At 40.3% G+C, this 21,281-nt stretch overlaps 2 protein-coding genes across 4 annotated transcripts in view; both read left to right on the forward strand.

Annotated features, from left to right (window-relative positions):
- The window catches only part of nrbp2b (nuclear receptor binding protein 2b), a gene marked incomplete at its 5' end in the record, with an annotated part of 47,417 nt that extends 36,369 nt beyond the window's left edge, over positions 1-11,048 (forward strand). The window contains 15 exons of the mRNA XM_083901755.1: positions 53-142; positions 1,462-1,502; positions 1,629-1,723; positions 1,885-1,908; positions 2,074-2,166; positions 2,579-2,634; positions 4,225-4,320; positions 4,480-4,612; positions 5,140-5,242; positions 5,343-5,393; positions 5,489-5,624; positions 7,172-7,225; positions 7,382-7,445; positions 7,738-7,793; positions 8,404-11,048. Of these exons, the coding sequence (XP_083757881.1) occupies positions 53-142; positions 1,462-1,502; positions 1,629-1,723; positions 1,885-1,908; positions 2,074-2,166; positions 2,579-2,634; positions 4,225-4,320; positions 4,480-4,612; positions 5,140-5,242; positions 5,343-5,393; positions 5,489-5,624; positions 7,172-7,225; positions 7,382-7,445; positions 7,738-7,793; positions 8,404-8,490 (1,179 nt within the window). The 3' untranslated portion in view covers positions 8,491-11,048. The remainder of the gene's footprint in view (positions 1-52; positions 143-1,461; positions 1,503-1,628; positions 1,724-1,884; positions 1,909-2,073; positions 2,167-2,578; positions 2,635-4,224; positions 4,321-4,479; positions 4,613-5,139; positions 5,243-5,342; positions 5,394-5,488; positions 5,625-7,171; positions 7,226-7,381; positions 7,446-7,737; positions 7,794-8,403) is intronic.
- Positions 11,049-12,504: 1,456 nt separating this feature from the next.
- Positions 12,505-20,919, forward strand: LOC310937650 (poly(U)-binding-splicing factor PUF60). Of its 3 annotated transcripts, none has more exons than XM_083901961.1 (12): positions 12,505-12,553; positions 13,104-13,200; positions 13,426-13,521; positions 14,274-14,363; positions 14,879-14,929; positions 16,015-16,176; positions 16,308-16,400; positions 17,675-17,888; positions 17,969-18,201; positions 18,771-18,885; positions 19,956-20,203; positions 20,299-20,919. In XM_083901961.1, exons 3-12 carry the CDS (start codon positions 13,444-13,446, stop codon positions 20,596-20,598), a joined length of 1,584 nt encoding a protein of 527 aa, XP_083758087.1. In that variant the 5' UTR covers positions 12,505-12,553; positions 13,104-13,200; positions 13,426-13,443; the 3' UTR covers positions 20,599-20,919. The 3 variants fall into 3 exon arrangements, with proteins under 3 accessions (XP_083758087.1, XP_083758088.1, XP_083758089.1); XM_083901962.1 differs by having other exon boundaries at positions 17,969-18,159; XM_083901963.1 differs by lacking the exon at positions 14,879-14,929 and having other exon boundaries at positions 17,969-18,159.
- Positions 20,920-21,281: the final 362 nt, after the last annotated feature.

Genomic DNA, 21,281 nt, shown 5'->3' on the forward strand with positions numbered 1-21,281 from the left:
AAATGGTTTATTTAATTATGAACACATTAATAACATGTGTTATTCTCCACAGGTTATATTCATCACAGAATACATGTCGTCAGGCAGCCTGAAGCAGTTCCTGAAGAAAACCAAGAAGAACCACAAGTCTATGAATGTGAAGGTTGGTGTTGTTGTTTTTTTTACTGTACTCTGCTCACTGTACTGTAATCCCATCCATGCATTTTCCCAGACGGATTAGGGATTATGTAACCGTACGCCCCCGTGTTTCTGTTAAAACAGACCTACGTATTGTTCTCGTATACAGTGTGTATATTGTTCATGACTCTGACGTTAATCCTCTGTCAGCTTCTCTTCGTGCTCCCAAGTCCTTTTATGGAATTGATTTAATTTACTCACAAACAAAGCTCCTAATAATACAGCAACCTCTTCAATCTCATATTGTTTTAACCCTTTACTGGGCAAAGAACTGTATTTGGTAACTTCTAGAAACACAACTACATTACCATGAAAACTGACCAATCATTGGAGGCCCAAGACGCTCAAAATGTCAAGTGCAGTTCCAGAAAGCAAAAAGTACGGTCATATAGTAATATCTCAAGAACCAACGATAGAAAGTTGATTCAATCAGCAGGAAAACATTTCAAACATGCAGGACGGTGATCCCCAGGACCAGGATTGGGAAACACTGTTCTAGAATCTTCTAAAATAACGTTCCTTTCACTTTATTTGTGTTTTTCTTCTATATAAGGAACCATACATGACTTTCATTCAAGGAAAAGGGTCTCGTTTTTAATTTCCAAGTATTTCAATGAGTGCCCTGTAGAGGGTTAATACTTTATCACCAACCAAGAACGCTCAGGTTTGCTGTTTTTTTTACAGCACCCAAAGTAGCCACAAATTAAACAGCAAATAAACTACTTTTATCTATGCACCAAAAATGACTAAATGAAAACTGTGACGGGCAAGGTTAAAATCTTAATATTCAGACAAATATTTCAGTGACACAGGATGGATTTGCCCTTTTTTTTATCTGCCTTTTACATCAGATTTTTAATTATTTTATTGTGTATTATTAAAGCCAGATTACTTAATTCTTCGTAAATCTAATTTTGCACTTTCTAACACTTCTCTAATGTGTTTTATGATATATAAATGTTGTATTGTAACGCACCTGGAGCTGAATGTATGAAAAACATTTTATTCATACAGGTTATTCTCTTTTTTCTCATTAATAGTCAGAAGACAAGTTCTGTTTAAGCAATGAATGATTTGAATGAGATTGTATATAGTTCAGAATTAGAAGAAGCACACTGCACAAGTAAAGCAAAACAGCGTCCATGTAAAAGCACTCTGACTGAAAACAACAGTCCCAGAGAATGAAGGATTAATAATACACTGTAATATACTTACACACTTACATATATAATTAATATATAAATGATATATTCTCTATGTGAAACAATATGTCTTCATTTTTAGGCCTGGAAGAGATGGTGCACCCAGATCCTCTCAGCTCTCAAGTACTGACGCCTTCATTTTTGACTGATTTATTTATTTTTAACATGAAACATCATATTCTCTGAATTAATAACATTCATTTATCATTATTATTATTGTGTTTTTTTTTTGTTTTTTTTTACCAACAGTTACCTGCACTCTTGCGACCCACCAATAATCCATGGCAACCTGACATGTGACACCATCTTCATCCAGCACAACGGCCTCATCAAGATCGGCTCAGGTCTGCTCCCTGCAGGGCGTTTAATGTTACTACAGTGACAGGGCAATGACCGCTTGACTGTGGATTTCTGGATTTAACAATTTGCTCTCTGAAGTTTTTTTTTGTTTTTTTTTACAAAGCGGAATAAATATCTTAAATTATGCTTAATTTTCTTTCCACAGTTTGGCATCGGCTATTTGTTAATGGTAAGAAATAGATAATTTTGTTGTAGATTCGTCTGTGTTTCCATCGGTGTCGTACTGTGTCTGTCATTTTTACGTCATCTAATCCAATCTAATCTAATCTAATCAAACTGGATGGAATCCGATCTATCTAACGCTATCTGTGAAATCTGTGTCTTCTCTAAATAGTCTTTCCGGATGCCAGCATCCACGGTAAAGGGAGGCAACACCGCGACGAGCAGAGGAATCAGCATTTCTTTGCTCCAGAATACGGAGGCAAGCGTAATGGAGTGGTGTTCAAACCTGTCTTCGTTCATTCTCAGTTGGGAGGATTTACTCCAGGAATTCATTAACACGAGATTAGTTGAGACTTTATTGATCCCACTCTGGGGAAAAAATTCACTTGTTACAGCAGCAGGATAATAGGATGTGAGAAAAAAATAAGCAATATACCTTTTACAAATGCAAAAATACAGCTATATTAGCACATTTAATTCCATTGTTCCACTTTTCTTTCAAAGATGAGGATCATTCTTTTGTGGCCTTAAGGCAAAAAGCAGCAGAATGTGACAATATAGCTGATTTACTTCATCATAAATTGTGTGTTTTTGTTTCCTCCACCTTAAAAAAGAGAATAGGATAAAGGGTAATGCTCTTAAATTTCTAACCTTTTCTGTTTTTTTCCTCCGTCTAGCTGGTGAAGACGATTATGCCATGGACATTTTCTCGTTTGGCATCTGCGCTCTAGAGGTGAGAACGTGACGGCTGCTGCGAGGTTTTATCGTCTATCGTCAAAGCACCGGCACGGTGACCGCGTTTCAGAACCTTTGGTGTTCTCGGCAAAACCAGTGAGACTGAGTCAAACTCCCTACACCATCACTGGCAGGCCGTGCTCAAAGCACAGTCATGTGACAGTGGCTACGCGGATACGGTGGATAGAATAGAATAGAACTTTATCCTCCAAGGTGGACATTTGCATCAAAGAGAGACACCAAAAATCATTAAAATAGGGCTCTCAAACTGGCGGCCCGGCAGCCACATGCAGCGCCCCCAATCAATTACATGCAGCCCCTCACTTAATATCATGTTATCATGAAAACATGGCCCACAAGCTCACCGTCTTCTCAACACAGTGTGTAACTGAGGCACAGCTGCCAGCGAGGTGATAGAATATAATAAAGCAATGTTTTTTATAACAGTAATAATAAGACATTTGGTCATAATTATCCCATTATTAAATGTATCATATACAACATTCAATTACATATACAGTATAAATACGCTTGTTAAGGCCCGAGCCACGAATGGCAGTGGTCGAAACGGCTCCTGGTACGAATTTTACTCACACAATGTCTGTTTAATTTTGCATCATAAATAGTATTATTAAAGGTGCCATATGTAAGAATAATGGCCAAAAACAGTAACTACATTCAAATTCAAAATACCGAGGTCTTTTAGGTTCCGTTTTCTGACATAACTGGCAACCCTTGGTTGCTCGGCGGCTTTTTATGCAAATATTTTGTCTGTACTGTTGTTGTTGGTGAGTTCAGTTTGTTATATGAACATTATTCCTGAGTCTATGTGACATATTAGGAGGATTTTATGGCCAGTTGCTTTACATTTATTACATAATGCACCTTTAAGTCTATATGTGATATCATGATGCAATATTGTGAACGGTTGTCCCCCCCCCCCCCCCCCCACACACTTTTTGTTCTCTTGGCCGGCCCCCTCTTGACCACAATAGATGTGCATTGGCCCCCAGGTCATTTGAGTTTGAGACCCCTGCATTAAAACATGAAAACAAGAGATAGAAATAAGAGGAAATTGTTAAAGATGCGAGAAACAGAAAACAAACTAATAAACCTGACACAGACGGTGGGGTTAAATTATGTTAAAAACTGATCTTTGCTGCTGCAAGAAAACATATTGCACTTGGAATAAAGATTTTGAGTTGCCAGAGGAACTCTTTAGCGCCTCTCAGAGGTCAAAGGCTCAAACTGACTCTGCTATCTTCCAGCATAGTCCTCGCTTTTTTCCCTTGTTTTTTTCCTCTAAAAAGTTGAGACAAAGGGGGTTTTGGGGTTTTACATTGAGTTTCTGCGAGCTGGAATTCAGGAGATGACCAAATATTTGATCTCTCCTGCACACCATTGCGTGTTCTTCCTTCCAAATTTGTATTTTTAGTCTGAATGCACTGGACTGGTTCAACATTTAGTTCAGGGACCAGTACTGTGCTGGAGCCGTGCCAGTGTCAAAGAGCTACAGTATGTGTGTGTGTTTTCATTCGAGTGTTTGTGTGTTTTGACTGGTCTTTTTATTTTATGTGTGTGTCCCTAGATGGCAGTACTGGAGATCCAAGCCAATGGAGACACAGCTGTCTCCAAAGAGACCATCGCCCACGCAGGTCAATCTCTGGAAGACCCTCTCATGAGAGTGAGTGTCAGAACCACTATACTGTCTTCAACGTACAGCTCTGCAACAAAGGAAACACTCTCCCACGCTCTTCTGCTGCCATGCTTCTACGTTTTTCTATTTGAAACCTCAGTATAACAAATGTGCGTTTGCGCGTGGTGCCGCGTTTCTGTTCCGCAGGAGTTCACGCAGTCGTGTCTGCGTCACGAAGCCAAGCTGCGTCCGACGGCTCACGACCTTCTCTTCCACCGGGTCCTGTTCGAGGTGCACTCCCTCAAACTGCTCGCCGCCCACTGCCTCATCAATAACCAGTGTGAGTTCCTCACGTCCACGTGGCAGAGCTGTCGTTTTCTCTGCCGTAGACGAGCAAATGTTGAGCCTTCGATTGACGTGTAATCGCAATAAGCCGTAAGGTTCAAATCACGGCGTTTCACACGGTTTGAAAAAATATCTTTACCCCCTATTTTAACCCTTTAAGGCACTACTCAACCATTTGGTCCACCTTTAAGTCACTATATCTCATTGAAAAATGCATCAAGCTGAACTCACTAACACTTAATGTGTTTTGTCATGATGCATCAAAAATCGTGATTTGAATGAGTTTCAATAAGCACACGTTTGTGTGTCAGTGTGTTAGAGTATTGTTCACAATAGACTAAACATTAAAAAATACATGAGAACACTTAAAATATGCTAGAAATTAAAAGCCAAAAACACAAAAATTTGTTTTTAGGTGTTAAAGGGTTAACCCTACAAATGTCCCCCATCCTAAGCCTAATAAAGGATTATGTTCATCTTAATTATCTTACAATTATGCCCAAATTTGTGCTGCATTCACAGACTTGCTTCCAGAAAACTGCGTGGAGGAGAAAACCAAGTCCTTCGACCCCAGCGCTGTCATGGCGGAGATTAAACACGAGGACAGACAGGGAGTTCAGCTCAAGTAAAATCAAATAACCACCTCGTCGCTATGGCAACCTGTGAATGTCTCACAATAGATCGACGACAGCTGTGTTTCTTTCTTTTCTTTCTGTCCTCGTTAGATATTCCCACGTGTCGCCTTTGGAGCTCGACAAGTTTCTGGAGGATGTAAAGTAAGTAAAACTTGCAGCGACGTTGACCTGATTTCTACTGTATTTAAACTCACGACTGAAGCGGGCGTCACGTCATCTTCTTCTCCCCTCGTCAGGAACGGGATTTACCCGTTAATGAACTTTGCTTCGTCTCGGCCTCATCCCGTCCCTCGCGCCCTGTCCTTGTCTCAGGAGCAGGTGGAGACGGTCAAGACGCCGACGCCCGAACCGCAGGAAACGGAGACGAGGAAGGTCAGTGTTTTAGACGCACAACGGTTTGAGATACACAACACAAAACAATTTTATCATTACAGTATCTCAAGGCTTTGCAATATACTTCACAGGGGGGAGAGAAGGTGGCAAAGGGGAAAAGAGGTGCAGATTAGCATTACTTTTATTTTGCATTTATTTTATTTATTTTCAAATAATCACCCAAGTATTACTTGTTTGTGTACATTTTGTCATTTTGTCAACATGATAAAATGTTGCTCCCTTCACTAAAGTCACTTAAACACACTTTACCCAGTCAATATTACTTGACAACGTTTTTATTCCATGTGTCTTCGTCATGTACGTGTTTTTTATATAGCATAAATATAGTGCAAATAAAGTGCAAACACTTTGTTACTGTGCTTAAGTACAAAATATCTGTACTTTACTTACTATTTATTTTTTTAGAGCTACTTTTAATTTTACTCCATTACATTTCCTCTAACTACCTTTGTTACTCATTACTACCAAATAAAATCAGAAGAGGAAGAGTTGGTATCATGGTCTGTATTTATATAGAGCTTTTCTAGTCTTGGTGAGCTATTCATAGTCTTGCCATTCGCACACTTCAACATGGGGCTCAGTGTCTTGCTCAAAGACACATAATAGATTAGCAGAGCCTGGAATTGAACTTACAAAATATTTTCGAAAAAAGTTTTCATGTAAATCACATAAATGTATTTGCTGGAGTGAAAACCACTCGGCAATGGTGTTCTAGGGTTGAGTACAGTAAATGTCATATACTTTAAGACTTTTACTTAAAAACTCACTTTACTTTTACATAAAAAAGTGTCTTCAACTGCTACCAAAGTCATTTTCTGGTGAAGATACTTGTACTCTTACTCAAGTATCCCTTTAAGGTACTTCACACAAGAGAAATGAAAAAGAAGTTTGAAGAGACCTTAATGACTATACTTACTGCCACTTTGCATTTCTTCATGTGTACGAACAAGTTTCCATTAAAAACCTTAAAAACAAAGATCACTGCTCGCTCACATTCCAACTGACATAGCAGCACTTTCTCGCCAGGAAATTGCCCTTATTTGTGTTTCCTTGCATTCTTTGAGTGCTGAGTTGTACGTGTGTGGGCACCCGTCGTGTCACTTAAACGAGGTTACCACGGTTACTGTCCACGATTGACAACGATAAGAGAGCACCTGGAACTGGATTAGATTAGTGTTTGGGGATATGAGGATTATATGAAGTCAGCGGAGATGTGGAGAGTATGACCCAAGTGTTTATTTCATTGAATTTTCTGTCACCCTTTTTGTTCTTTTTATACTTAAGTTGTTATATTTTTATATAATGGAGGCTTATACTCACCCAAAAAAAGAAATTGGCCAAAACATTTGTTATTTCTTTGTTACGTGGAGCAAAGAAACTCTGAAAATATTCACATTCAGGAAGCTGAAAAATCAAAGAAATTTGTTTCAATAGTTGATGAGTAATTCAGTAATCTGTTAATTGTGGATTCATCGAGAAACAAACACTGATTGACTGATTTTATTGAGTTTTCTTCTCTGTTGTAGGTCTTCCAGATGCACTGTAATTTGGAGTCAAATGAAGAAGGGACCAAAACTCATGTGAGTCACATAGTATTACAGGTACTTTGTTCATTTCAGGGTCAACATCTTTGCTGTTGGGCTTTTAATTAAACATATTGATCTTCTTTTTTTGGCTCTGTGTGGTGCAACATTTAATTCAGTTGATTCAAACCTGGCCTTGTTATTTTCCTGCAGCTGTCTTTGTTCTTAAAGATGGACGACAAACTTCACAGGCAGCTCAGCTGCGACATTCTCCCAAGTAAGTTGTTGAATCATTGAACCTGCGAGGACAAGGCTGGTGTTAGTTAATAAACGTGTTTTTATCAAGAAAACAAGGATTTAATGATATTTGTGCAGACATGCAGAGTAAAACATGCAGGGAATGAATTATTGTGGAAACAAAATTTAATATTTATATTTCTGGGGGGGGTTTGTGTATAATATATTATGTATATAATATAATACTCATTCATAATTTTGGTCTACATTAACGTACCACCAGCGTTTATATATTCTGAATATAACCATAATATTTCCTGTGAAACTTTCAGCTGACACCTCCAAAGACCTCGCCAGTGAACTTGTTCACTATGCCTTCATAAATGAGGTAAAAAAAATATATATTTTTGTTGAACAACATTGAATCCATGTCCTCACATATCTATGATTTAAAAAAACAACATCAAACCAGTGTTCTTTTATCATGCAGACAGCATAAACAGTACTTTTGCAGACTGCAAATCATGTTTATGTTTTTAAATTATGTTTTGGCATGTGGCGCCACCTACCGCCGTCTACCAATCACTGCAGTCAGGAGAGTCTCAGCTGCCGAGCAACCACGGGTTGCCAGTTACGTCTGAGCTACAAAGGCGGAGAAAACAATACCTAAAAGATCTCGGTATTTTGAATTTGAGTGTAGTAACCGTTTTTGGCCACATTCTTACATATGGCGCCTTTAAGGCTTATACATATAATACTACATCTATTGTCAGGAGGTCTCACTCTGAGTGCTGGTCAGGGTGCTGATATTCCTCTTTCCACATCCCGGCCACAGGTTAGGAAGAGGTTAAATAGACACAATTTATTCCAAACTGTGGGGTTTTTTATTATGTGAAAAAAAATCAATAAGGTGTATCAGTCTGCAGGTCAGGTGGGTCAGCCATCATTGTTACTTTCCCTCATATTGTGTCTCTATTTTTTTTTTTATGTGTGCGTAGGAGGACAGTGAGAAGGTGGCGGGTTTCCTGGAGGACGCCATCAGCCGACACCGGGTCCGAGCGCTCGCCGCTGGGAGCACACATTGAGGAGGGGGTCGTGACAACGTCTGGCCTGAACTAAGGGTCGTGGGGGCGTTGACCACTCTGATCAAGAAAGGGAGAGGGCGGTGGGGCAGGATCACACAGCCTGGGGGAACAGAAGGGAGCCGATAGGGAGCCTGACCCGGCTGGGGATTAAATGGGGACAAATAGAGAAGGACGCTGGGCCTTGATGGTCAGTAAATCACAACAGAGAGATGGAGGAAACGCAGCAGTGAGAGAGGGATAACGAAGGCACCTCTGGTCGCAGCACCGGAGGCATCATGGCTGTGTTCAGCAGCCCCACAACGCAGTGGAAGATTGACACACCCCCCCTCCCTAAAAGGGCTACCACGCCTTAATTTCAACAGCTTAGGTTTTCCATAATGCAGCCAATCTGAAAGCCTATGGTTTACTTACAAAAACACAGCAGCTGTTTTCAGAGAGCGTTTTTTTTTTTTTTTATTGCTCATAAGCCTTGTTTGCACTCCACTGTCCACACTGATTGGTGAAGACTCACTTTAAAACGTAAATGAAAAAAATTCCCTTGATTTTCCGAGCCAAAACTCCGTCACGGTTTCATCCATCCAACCTGCACTGTTCATACTCTTTCTGCTGAGTTATTTATTTCTGTTAAACTGTGAACAATACACAAGCACTGCACCGTCCTGTTTTATTTTTTACCTGCAAAGTTAACACACCTTACTGCTTCTAGGGTTTTTCCCCCCCGAGATAAAAAGGCACGCCACGCTCAAATGTAAAGCAATCAATCGGCGATGATCGATGAGCTGATGCCCCTCTTTCAGCCTGTTGTGCTCTTAAGGGTTTTTTTTCCCCCTGTGAAAATGTTCTGAAAGCCAAAGACCTGCAAAGTGCCTACTATGGCAGTGTAGTTAAAGAACTGGCATCACAACCAACTCAGCAATTTGGGATTTTATTTTATTTCCAGTTTAAACTAATAAAAAACCAGATAGATTTGGACTCTCATCTCTTACCACCAGTACACTAAGTCGACTTGTGTAAATATTATGAACTTGAATGTATATTTGACATATTATGAATCAAATGTTAATGCTCTCTGCTGCAGTTTATTGTAGTTTAGGAAGAGCCGCAGCTTATGTGAGGAAAATAAACTGGACGACATCATGATAAGTGTTGCTGATATGATCTTAAGCTTATCAATACAATACAAAACGATAATTGTTATTGCTATAATTGTCTCCCCCAAAATGATCAGGAAATAATACGTTTAGACCAGGGGTTCTCAAAGTTTTGATACCTGAGGGCCAGTTTAGGAACCCAACATTGGACTGAGGGCTGCCAAAGGAAAAAAAACCAGAAAGAAATCACATTTGTAATCATTTTAATGACCAGATTGCAGTTCTACAGTTTACACTTATTGGTCTGTATCCAGTAATGCCCAATAAACATTTAACAAGCTTAGTAGCTCCTGGATTAAAACTATCAACTGTAATTTATTGCGGGCCTTCAGCAATGTTTCTGCGGGGCCGCCATTGGCCCGTGGGTCGCACTTTGAGAACCAATGGTTTAGACTGAATTTGTTTTAAAGGATTAGAGTTGTTTTGCCACCAGGTCCACGAGAACATCGTCAATGCATCTCAGCGTTGATTCTACAACTCTGTGGAGCTCAATTAGGTTGAGATGTGGTGATTGTGGAGACGATAGTATGATTCACATTAATTGACCCCTTGTGCCATAAGAATGGGGGCCTTGTCACTCTGGAAGAGAGCCCTCCCATCAGGATACACATATTTACATATAGGTTCAAGCCGATCTCTTTGATTTTCTAAGCGAGACGAGGATAAACCTGCTCTGCGTTCAGAGCATGACTGGATGTTTACTTGCTACTACCGCACACAGAGCGCATAATGTATGTTCACGCAGCATTTTCTATGGGCTGCTCCAACTGTATTATGTCCATTCTCCATAACCACATCTACTGTACTTCTCTGTCAGACAATGTCGGAGTGAACCTTGGAATGAGTTGCACTGCGGCCCCACGCGAAAACACAGAAGTATATCACATTACAAAATCTGCCAGATTGTTTCAAAAGGCAGCCATTTTGGGTGGATTTGTCCTGGAAAAAAAAAAACTGGTCAAAACGCTGAAAAACAAGAGCAAATATTCCGATTGACCTGCAGGAGGTCAGTCTTGTTCGTGAGTCTGCTTCATGTGTTTCCTGGATATGTAAAGTCGCAGTTTCATAACTGTCACGCTGCTGTACAGCTTGCTTACAGTACTTACTCACTATACTCTGTGTCAAGCCTTTTTTCTATCACCATGTCCTTCAAGACCGAGGCCCTGGAATGTCCCCGCACATCCACCTACTATGAGCTATGTGGTGTACATATTTGTTTGTGGCTATTGAAAGAGTTTAATTTGGACAGAACGGATTTCAAAGCGAAGGTGTGCCAACGATCTAGAAAGCTGCATGTCTTAATAGCCTGAAACATTCAAAACTTAGCGTTTTATCAAGAAATGAATGTTTAGACTGAGCAAACATGAAAACAAAACCCATATCAGTCTTACATTATGACAGATTAATTTTTTTGTCCCATGACTGTTGAATGAAACTTGCCTTTGGATGTGTTCCACTTAAACCTTTGTTTAATATTGTTGGTTCTGCGATGAAATACACGATAATAAACTTAATGTGAGATGTTGACTGTGTGTAAATATTATTTATTTGTTCTATATTGTTCTGTGTTTTCATATTTAATGTTGCCTGGGGAGCATTTATGTCAGTGAGCACTTTTTCTCTTAATAATTTCTAAACATAACTGCCTCAAACACTCCTATGTATATGTGTATGTATTTATATTAAAGTGTGTGTCTGCATATACATATATGAGCCTGTATTACCACATCAAGCTCACAATTCTGCCGTGTTTACTCTTCAAAACAAATAACAAACAAAGCACAAACGCAAATTAAACACAACTGAAAATCACAAAACACAACGAGGAAAAGTGGACTCCTCCTTGTTTAGTGCGGTCTGTGACCCCCCCCCCCCCTTGATAAATCTAATTAGAATTATCCACTTCCTGTTTGCCAGTAGGACCTTCCACGCATGCAGAGCCACCAGGAGCAGGAGGAGACACCGAAAGAGGACGAGGAGCAGCGGGGACAAACGTGGTTACCGCTGCTTAAAAATTATCCACACATTTCAATCAGAAAACAACATCAATTGTTGTTTGTGAAGAGAAATTAGATGAAAGGTGTGTGTTTACTGTGGAGCAGTGTCGCAGTACAGCGATAATACGGTTAATAATAATTTAATAAGAAGAAAATAAATGCTAATTGTGGTATTGTGGACCTGTGATGACCTTTGGATTAGTACCTTTGTTGATTACATGCTATGATAGTAGTATACCCAAGAGAAACGTGCTTGAATAAACGGTACCAGATATTGGAAAGTGTGTCATGCTTTGTGGAGCCGCAAGATATAACACTAATGACGAATAAATAACTAAAACTAAAAACTACAACCCTCATTGCCTTCATTTATTCAAATTTTGCATAATGTTTTCATATGGTTCCCTGACAGTAGCGCTGTTCCAGAGACTTCACATGACCACACTTCTGGGAAATAAGATTTGTCTGGGCTTTTTAATTGCCTTCACGAGGATTTTTCAAATATGAAACTCTGTGAATTAAAAATATAGAATATAAAGATCTATAAAAGCCTGTGTGCATGTCTCGAGGTGTCCTTTGGAGAGTTTTACAGGTGTCTCTTTGACTATTGTGGTCAATGGAAAATTGCTTTTTGAGCCCTTTGAGTATTTTTTGTTGCAGTACCCAGAGTGGCCACCATGACAAAATTGTCTTCAAGGCAGAGAGGGTGGAGCAAGGGAGCATTTTGCCGTCTAAAACTGACGTCACATCCGGAGTTTTGCTGATTGGCTAACAAAGCTGTCAATCTCATTTTCGCGACGATCGCGTCCTTCTATTGGCCCTAACGAATTAAACGAGCTGTCAATCCCGGAGATACAGGCCTTCAAAGCGTCCATGCTCGAGAAGGTGTGCTTCATGGCGGTCACGGAGACTGCGGTAAATAAAAATCCTTAAAGAGTCTTTTAAATCGTTCTCAGCTACAGCGGTTGGTGCGTAGGTTTAACGCAATTTCAGGTGCAGTTCAGTCGTGTTAAATGCAATGTAAAGTGACTATCTACGTAAGTACGGGGCAAACGGCCCATTTTACGCGCCATCGTAATGAATGCCTCGCTAGCTAACTTGAGTTAGCTCCGCGCTAACAATAATTGCAAAACTAGGCCTGGCCAGTCGCGCTGTGCATTTGTAATTATTACACGGTCCATGCGACTGTGGCATAATGAAGACTCCTAGAGTTAGTCATTATATCATATTGAGCATATGTTCAAGTTTACAGTATTTCATTGTTCCAGTGCCTACGTACCGCATGTTTCATTAGCATTAGCATCCATTCGGTAGCACTAATGTATTTAAAGCTAACATTCGCGTACTAAAAATCAGCGGGTATAATAACTAGATGTGTATACACCATATTGTAATTAAACTTTATATATTTATTAGCTGTCTGATTCTCTTTTTTTTAGTCTGAAGGCATTTTTTATTTCCCTAGAATTTGTTGAATTGTTAAAGCTTCCCCATCAGTGCTCTTCCCCTCGGGGGCTTTCCTGCCTCAGTCTGGTGGACCCAGCGATTAGCGGGTTGCGTAGGTAAGGACTTCGTCCGGTCCCACCTGGTTTAAATCCGGGTGTATGTCCTGTATATGATATCATATTTAATGATAATATGTGCTGTATGAGGTGATGTGAATTATGATTGCACTGGAGGGAGTTTTTACTGGGTAACTTCACTTCGGGGTGCATTCATTGACGGGAGTTGGTGCTGCTTATTCATTTTACTCCATTCTTAAGTGACTTACTGTTTGTGATTTTCAGGGAGGTGAAGCTCTGACGATGGAGAATGGACAGGGCACAGGCTCCAAGCTTGGCCTGCCGCCTCTCACTCCTGAGCAGCAGGAGGCACTTCAGAGGGTAAAAAAAATCTCATGTTCATTAGTCCTTTGTGATGGTGTAGGGGTGCGCGATTTTTATCGGCTAAATATCGGTATTGGCGGATACTGGCTTTTTAAAGTGTTGTATTGAAGTTGATGGAAAAACAATTATTCTAGTTATAACGCCCAGCCCTGATTTAAATCGTGCTTTCTGTGTGAGCATTGTAGGTGGAACAATATTAACGTGGCAGATGTTGAAGATTGAATAATTAAGCTTACATTTTTTGAAAGTTTTATACTCTCATCAGGCGCTGGGTCAACTCTTTGGAGGCAGCCATTTTGACCACTGTGATTTTACAACAATGCACAAAGGACAAACTATAATTTTTTTTTGAGTTGTGATGGTAACAGAAGGCCACATAGATTCTCCAACACACTTCACAAGAGAAGAGTGAGATGTGGGGTATGCAGCTGTAGCATACTACTTCCTACATACGGTTTTTTATTTTTTATTATTATTTGAATTTATTTAGCCAGGAAGGTCCCATTGAGATACTTTCTTCCAGGGAGTCCTGGAATATTGCTAAATGTCACACACTACACATTTGTAACTAAAGCCAGTAGAAGTCTAAGCATGTTTATTTTTTCTACAGATAATATTAACGTTGTTTTTGATTTCCTGCATGTAGCTTGTTTTCTGTTTGTATATAAATGTGTGGATAAGGTATCTGTGTCTTGGTTACAATACAACAGCTTGAATCATCTTAAATCTATGAATCACTAATTTTTCAGGCAAAGAAGTATGCCATGGAACAAAGCATTAAGAGTGTGTTGGTGAAGCAGACCATTGCCCATCAGCAACAACAGCTCACCAACCTGCAGGTGAGATGTGTGAAACGTTTTTGGTACACCATTTAAATGTTTGTAATGCGTGTCACCTAAGTCTTGATTCTAGATAGGGTATCTTAGCCTTTCTGTACTTCTATATGATTCGGACATCTGTCTCAGATGTCTATTTTGGGTTAGTTCCTTTGGAAGTCTTGCTCCCTACTCCCTCTGAACCCAAAATCACACATGTAGGCCATGTGTCCTTGCTTTTGCTTCTATTCTTCTTTTTTTCAGATGCTGAAGATCATCGTGAACAAATTGGTTATCATGTTAAATGCTTTGCAATCTTTAGGGGACTTGTAAATGTTTATTGCTGTGTGGTGATTTGTAGTTCAGATAAGGAAGGCAACTCTCCAGAGACTGTATGTTGTTTAGATGGAGGGTCTGAATATAGCTGTAGCTTTATCCACTTTTGTTTATCTAGCAAAGCAATTACCTTTTTGAAAAAGCAAAGCTAAGGGATATCTAACCTACTTTTCAGCACTTTTTCCATCTTTACTGTCTTTCAGATGGCAGCAGTGACAATGGGCTTTGGAGATCCTCTCTCACCTTTACAATCGGTCAATAGATTATTAATTTTTTTTTTTCTGTGCGAATTCCCAATGGAAAAAGGACTGTTACCCTTCTTTTACTAGTTGCTTTGACAACATTCCCTGCCCTTTTGTTAAACCAAAGAATGCATATTTTGTATGAAAACATGGCTTTCTTACTGCTACAAGTATCAGATCATGTCTGTACTTCAGGATGATATTGATTAGTTAATTGTCAGAAGTACTTAAGTCCTGGTGGGATCATCTGAATTAGTATTATTTTACCAGAATTAAGTTGTAGCTCTCTGCCTATTTAGTAAATTCTCTTATGGGTGGGAGAAAAGTCATGTGTCTTTGAAAAATATGCATTTGTTCTATTAACATACAGAAAGCTCTTGGCATGGGACAAAAGAGGGATAGCAATCCCTATAATGGACCAAAATGAGAGAACTGCTGGAACAGGGATCTTTTTGGCCATCTTAACATCAAATTTTTCTGTTAATGAATAAGTAAACATTTCTGTCATGATTTACGCGCATGTAAACTTTTGTTGGTAACAGAAATAAAATAGACTGAAGCAGGCAGACATAAAAACACAAGTAAAAGATGGTAACTTCTTGTGGTTAAACAATTGCTTCCCTTAGACTTGAGAAGGAAGTTTGAAATGCTTTCATCAAGACTTTTTTGATGGCTTTCGTTTGAACTCCACGATTACTTTTGTTACCTTACTTGCATCCCTGGACTACAGGTCAGTTACTGAAGCCAAACATTTTTGAGGGCTGTGCATGTCAATCACTTCAGTGTGTTTTCCTCCATATGTCTGTTCAGTAGTAACAGAATAGAGGCCATATTGTAATTTCAAGTGGTGACACAATAAGTAAATACTGCAACACATGATTTTCTTTTTACACAGCTCTTTCCATTGATTACAGTTTCTGATTGTTACCTTATTTACCTGTCCAGACCCCCTGAATTGGCCTCTAACTATTGTTGGGGAAAGCAAGCACAGTAGAAAATACTACACATTTATTATTAGTGGTTTTGTGTGTGTGTGTGTGTGTAATTCTGTCCCTTCTTTTACTCTCTAATGCTTATGTGTTTTTCCTGGTTGGCAGGTGGCAGCTCAGCGGCAGCGTGCTCTGGCTATCATGTGTCGGGTGTATGTGGGCTCCATATACTATGAACTTGGTGAGGACACCATCAGGCAGGCCTTTGCCCCTTTCGGCCCAATCAAGAGCATTGACATGTCTTGGGATTCTGTTACAATGAAACACAAGGTCAGTAACGGAATGACTGTTAAAGGCAAATTCTTTTCTCTCACTTCGGTTTAAATGCAGAATATTCCAAACAAATATGTTTCAGTGTTTGTAGATGTTTTTTTTTTTTTGCTTTTCCTTTGACTGTGCAGGGCTTTGCCTTTGTGGAGTATGATGTGCCAGAGGCTGCTCAGCTGGCTCTTGAGCAGATGAACTCAGTCATGTTGGGGGGGAGAAACATAAAGGTACGTTTGTTTAGAGGTATGGCAATCTTTTAGGTTCTTAGGACCACATGAACATAGTGAACCAAATTAATATATCCTTTTCTGTAACCGTTTCTGGTGTAGTTTGAGCAGAACGTTGGATTTCTCCCAACATTTAAGATGCTAAGTCAATTTGTCAATTACTTGCATACATGATGCATAACTGATTATGTGACTAATTCTTCTCTTTGCTTGTCTTGTGTCTTGATTTTCAGGTGCGTGCGTATGTCTGGGTGAATGTTAAGAGTACTGTCTGTTGTGTTGTGTGTTATGCTTCTACAATACCATCAAGGCTGTTTTAGTGACCAGTTGCAGTCTGATGCCCAGTGGCGCGTGGCGCCGCTCCATGTCATGGTGTGCTGATGATGGGCTGCGCCTGGTTGGTGTTCCTTGGCCGCCACATCTGTAGTACAGATCCCCAGTCCCAAATAGCTGCTCATATTAAAAAGGGAATTTACTACTTTTCCCAAAGACAGGACGTCTATCAGTGAGGCATAAGGACAGGTATTGCGTTCCTCTTTCGGTTTTGCCACCAGCTCAGCCAGTCACGCTGTGCATAAGTCTGGTGATGTGAAGCTGTATTTTTGTTAAACAGTAATGCAGTTATCTGCAAAATAAACAGAATATTTAGTTTCTTGTCCAGTGGTGACAATTTGACAACTTGTTTTCACATTTATCTGTTGCTTGTTGTATCCTCAGGAGTATAGATATACTCCAGCAGGTCCAGTTACCTATATCTACTCTCCTGAGGATAATCAGATTTGTGTGAAATCTGGGTTCTCATTTAATAGATATCCCTTCCTGATTTTGAATTGGGGTCGTTTTCATTGAAATCCCTTAATGTTAATGTAAGAACTGGATTTATTTTTGTTCATAGTCGAGTGTTTTCAGTTAAGTTTTTGTTATGTTATAAACAGCTTCACTTTTATAAATTTAAGAATATCGTCTTTCAATATAATTTTGATAAACACCGCTCTCTTCTGATGAGATGGTTAAGTGTTAAATATTTTGTGCCTGGTGGCCAGGATGAGTGATGAGAGTAGCCCCAGGTTTTAAATCAACATCAGAAGTTCTACGCAAGCAGAGGAAACTTGACAGGAAAGCATAGTTATGACTAGGTGAGAGTGGCATTGACTGAACTCGGTGGCTGCCGAAAGTAAGCCTTGCAGGGATTTATAGTTTTGCAGTTACGCGTCCTTGGTTGGTAGTGTAAGCCCCTTTACTCAGTAGCACTGCTGGTATGATCTGTGCTATAGGTGGGGCGGCCAAGTAACATCGGGCAGGCGCAACCCATCATTGACCAGCTGGCAGAGGAGGCGCGCGCCTTTAACCGGATCTACGTGGCGTCCGTTCACCCGGATTTGTCAGATGATGACATCAAGAGTGTTTTTGAGGCCTTCGGAAGGATCAAGTCTTGCACGTTAGCCAGAGACCCCACGTCAGGGCGACACAGAGGCTTTGGCTTCATTGGTGAGCTGGGGGCCCTCATTCGCTCGTGCTCCCGCCTTGGCCTAACTCTGCTACTAACAGCTGTTTTTATTCCCTTACAGAGTATGAAAAGCCTCAGTCAGCCCTGGACGCTGTGTCTTCTATGAACCTCTTTGACCTGGGGGGTCAGTACCTACGGGTGGGCAAAGCAGTGACTCCGCCCATGCCCCTACTGACCCCCACGACCCCTGGTGGTCTGCCACCTGCTGCAGCTGTGGCTGCAGCGGCAGCTACCGCTAAGATAACGGCCCAGGCAAGTATGAATCCCTTCCAAAGGGATTTAATGGCCTTCCAGGTAAATATAACCCAGATTTAGCTAGAATTGACACCAAAAAGCACAGATAATATGGGCATAAGTTTTATTGACGTGACTGGGAGAAGGTCAGTTTAATAGAAAGTAGTGGGTGCCCTTTCAGCGTGTCAATTAACAGCTCTGAAATATGAGACAGTGTGGGCTTCGTCTTCGCAAATCCAGTTTAATATGCACAAACAATCTACAGTATATACTGAAAACATCTCCTTGTAACGTAACAATCACAGCTCCTCCCATTCACTGATGAGATTGCGGAACCTAAGAGTCTTCTCTCTTAGCTAGCACCGTGACAGCTATTGCAGTGCTCACTTTGATGTCAGTCGATGACTAACAGACAATTCTATGAATTGTAGGATTTTTAAAAAAATCATTGCTGCTGTTTATATTTCACATACTAAGAAAGATGTATTGAAATGTTGGTGATCTTAATTTCTCAGTAAGAGTTGAGGTTGAGCTCACTCTGCCATGCTGTGTGATCGTTGACTGTGCTGCCTTGTGCTGTGTTCTGTGTGTTTCCCTTACCTAATGTCTTCGGCCCCCCCTCTCTTAAGGAGGCTGTAGCCGGCGCATCAGTCTTGGGGGCGTTGGCTGCGCCCCAACTTCTTGGTCAGCAAATGGGAATACCTCAGGCTGTTATGGCTGCCCAGGCACCTGGGGTGATTACAGGCAAGTGAAAAGAAAAGTGTATCGTTTCATAAAAGCAAATATGATTTAATGTCGTTCAAAGCACAGATGTACAGGATATGCACCTTTTTAGCAATTGTTAAACTGTAACTCCGCTTTGACACGGCAGTGAAGCATTTGTAAAATGGCTGATTATGGCTCGGTTGTAAATGCGTGAACACAAATGTGATGACTGCTTAGTAGTCGGCATCACATTACAAACTTCAGGCACATTACCAGCCACATTGTTCAATTCTATCCTATACAGATTAGATTTATGGTTCACATTATAACTATAAGTGTCTTCCTTTTGATGGGAATGTGACTGAACTCTGAAACGGCACGTGAGCACACATCTGTACGGTGCATGGATTCTGATAGAACCTTACTCAAGTTGCATGGCCATGTAGATATAATGAATAGCTGATCTATGATCACATACTCCAGTGACTCAAATCTAATTTCAAAATCAGAATTGGTGATTCAATTTTCTGTGTTTATACAGCCCTGCAACTTCAATACAGTCCTGGCATATACTTAAGCACCAAGAGTCGTCCAAATTGCTATATGTTGTATACTTTAAAGTGTAAACAAAAATTTTAGAGTTTTGTAATGGTCAATTTATTCTTTAAAGGTGCAGGTTATTTTGTTTCATAGAATGTCTATGAAAGAGCTTGATAGGGATGAGTTTTAATGGATTCATAGTTTAAAATGGACTGATATTGGTAGATCAGGAGGTTGTGGTATCGGACACAAAAAGTTGACATGGTGCTGTCCCTAGTATGGACACATTTCTTGAAACTATGCCCTGTTTGCGTTTTTAATATTCCAAGTACATTTATAGATAATTGGTGTCAAACAGACTTGCAAAAATGATAGTTGTGTTCATCTGCCATCATCCTCTTCATCTTTTTTTTTCTTTTAGAGTGGCTGAAGTGTTGTCAAATGGAAAAAAGCATGAGTACACTCAATTGACACATTGCAGGCCTTTGAGAAATGGGATCAGTATTTGTTGATTATCCGCTTTTTTTTATTGGTCTGTTCTGACTGCATGTGCCGTCTTCCCTCCACAGGTGTCACTCCGGTACGTCCTCCCATACCAGTGCTTCCCCAGGTTGGTCTCGTGAACCCAGTGCTTGCATCGCCACCGGTCCTGTCTAATCAAGCTGGTGGCTCCAACCAACAAGAGAAGAAAGAGGAGAAAGAAGAGATGCTTCAGGATGGTACAGGACAGGAGATGTTGAGTGACCAAGAGCACATGAGCATCTCGGGCAGCAGTGCCAGACATATGGTGATGCAGAAACTTCTTAGAAAGTCAGAGGTGAGATTCAGGGAACATTTTTTAAATTCCCCCCCCCCCCCCAGTTACTATGACTTAACTAATGTGTACTGATTTAAAATAATTCTTTTATCAAGTCTACGGTGATGGTGCTTCGGAATATGGTTGGACCAGAGGACATCGACGATGACCTGGAGGGCGAGGTGACGGAGGAGTGTGGCAAGTTTGGCTCTGTCAACAGAGTCATCATTTACCAAGAAAAGCAAGGAGAAGAGGAGGATGCAGATATCATCGTCAAAATCTTTGTAGAGTTTTCCATGGCCTCCGAGATGAACAAAGCTATCCAGGCCCTGAATGACCGCTGGTTCGGGGGCCGCAAAGTCGTGGCAGAGGTGTATGACCAAGACCGTTTCAACAGCAGTGACCTGTCTGCGTAAAATAAAGTTGTTCACCAGCACCCATCCTCTATCTGTTGCTCCTTTCAGCCACAGTCACTGCAGCAAGAGATGTGGGCCTCTGAACCTTGTAATGTTTTTATTTTCTTTTTTTTTTTAAATTGCTGTTGATATTAATGTTAAACAGCCCATTGGGTTGATTCATTCAAGTTCAAGTATTTTTGTCAGAATTTTCTTTGTGATCAGTGATGATTCCTGCGTTGGTTAAATTTTTTTTGTAATCCTGTCTTGTAAAAAAAAAAAGCTTAGGTTTCCTGCTTTAGTTACTTTTTTTTTTTTCATTCATGAAATTCCGGGACATGTAAACACTTTTTCTTTCTATTATTAAAGGCTATTGTTTTGTCCTCAATTGTTTGGTGCATTTTTCTGTTCAAGTGTTGGTTGTTGATCTAGAAAAGTTGCTTAATAGGTACACTGTAAAACTAAGCATAATTTATTAGGGAAGTTGCAGTTGAATATCAACTTGCCCTTCAGAACATGTAGGATGAATGTTAAATGGTTTGTATTTATGTAGCGTTTTCCCCGTCTTAGTTAAGAAGTTCTGTCTTGTGTGTGTATATAAATATATAAATGGTGATAACTCGGACTCGCCGCTAGGTGGAGCTAAAAAGTCACCTTTGGCCTTTGCGATGCGGGAGCAAAGCGGCGGTGCTCCAGCTCAGAAC

This window comes from Microchirus variegatus (assembly GCF_963457635.1).
Source record: "Microchirus variegatus genome assembly, chromosome: 15".
NCBI classification, from domain to species: domain Eukaryota; kingdom Metazoa; phylum Chordata; class Actinopteri; order Pleuronectiformes; family Soleidae; genus Microchirus; species Microchirus variegatus.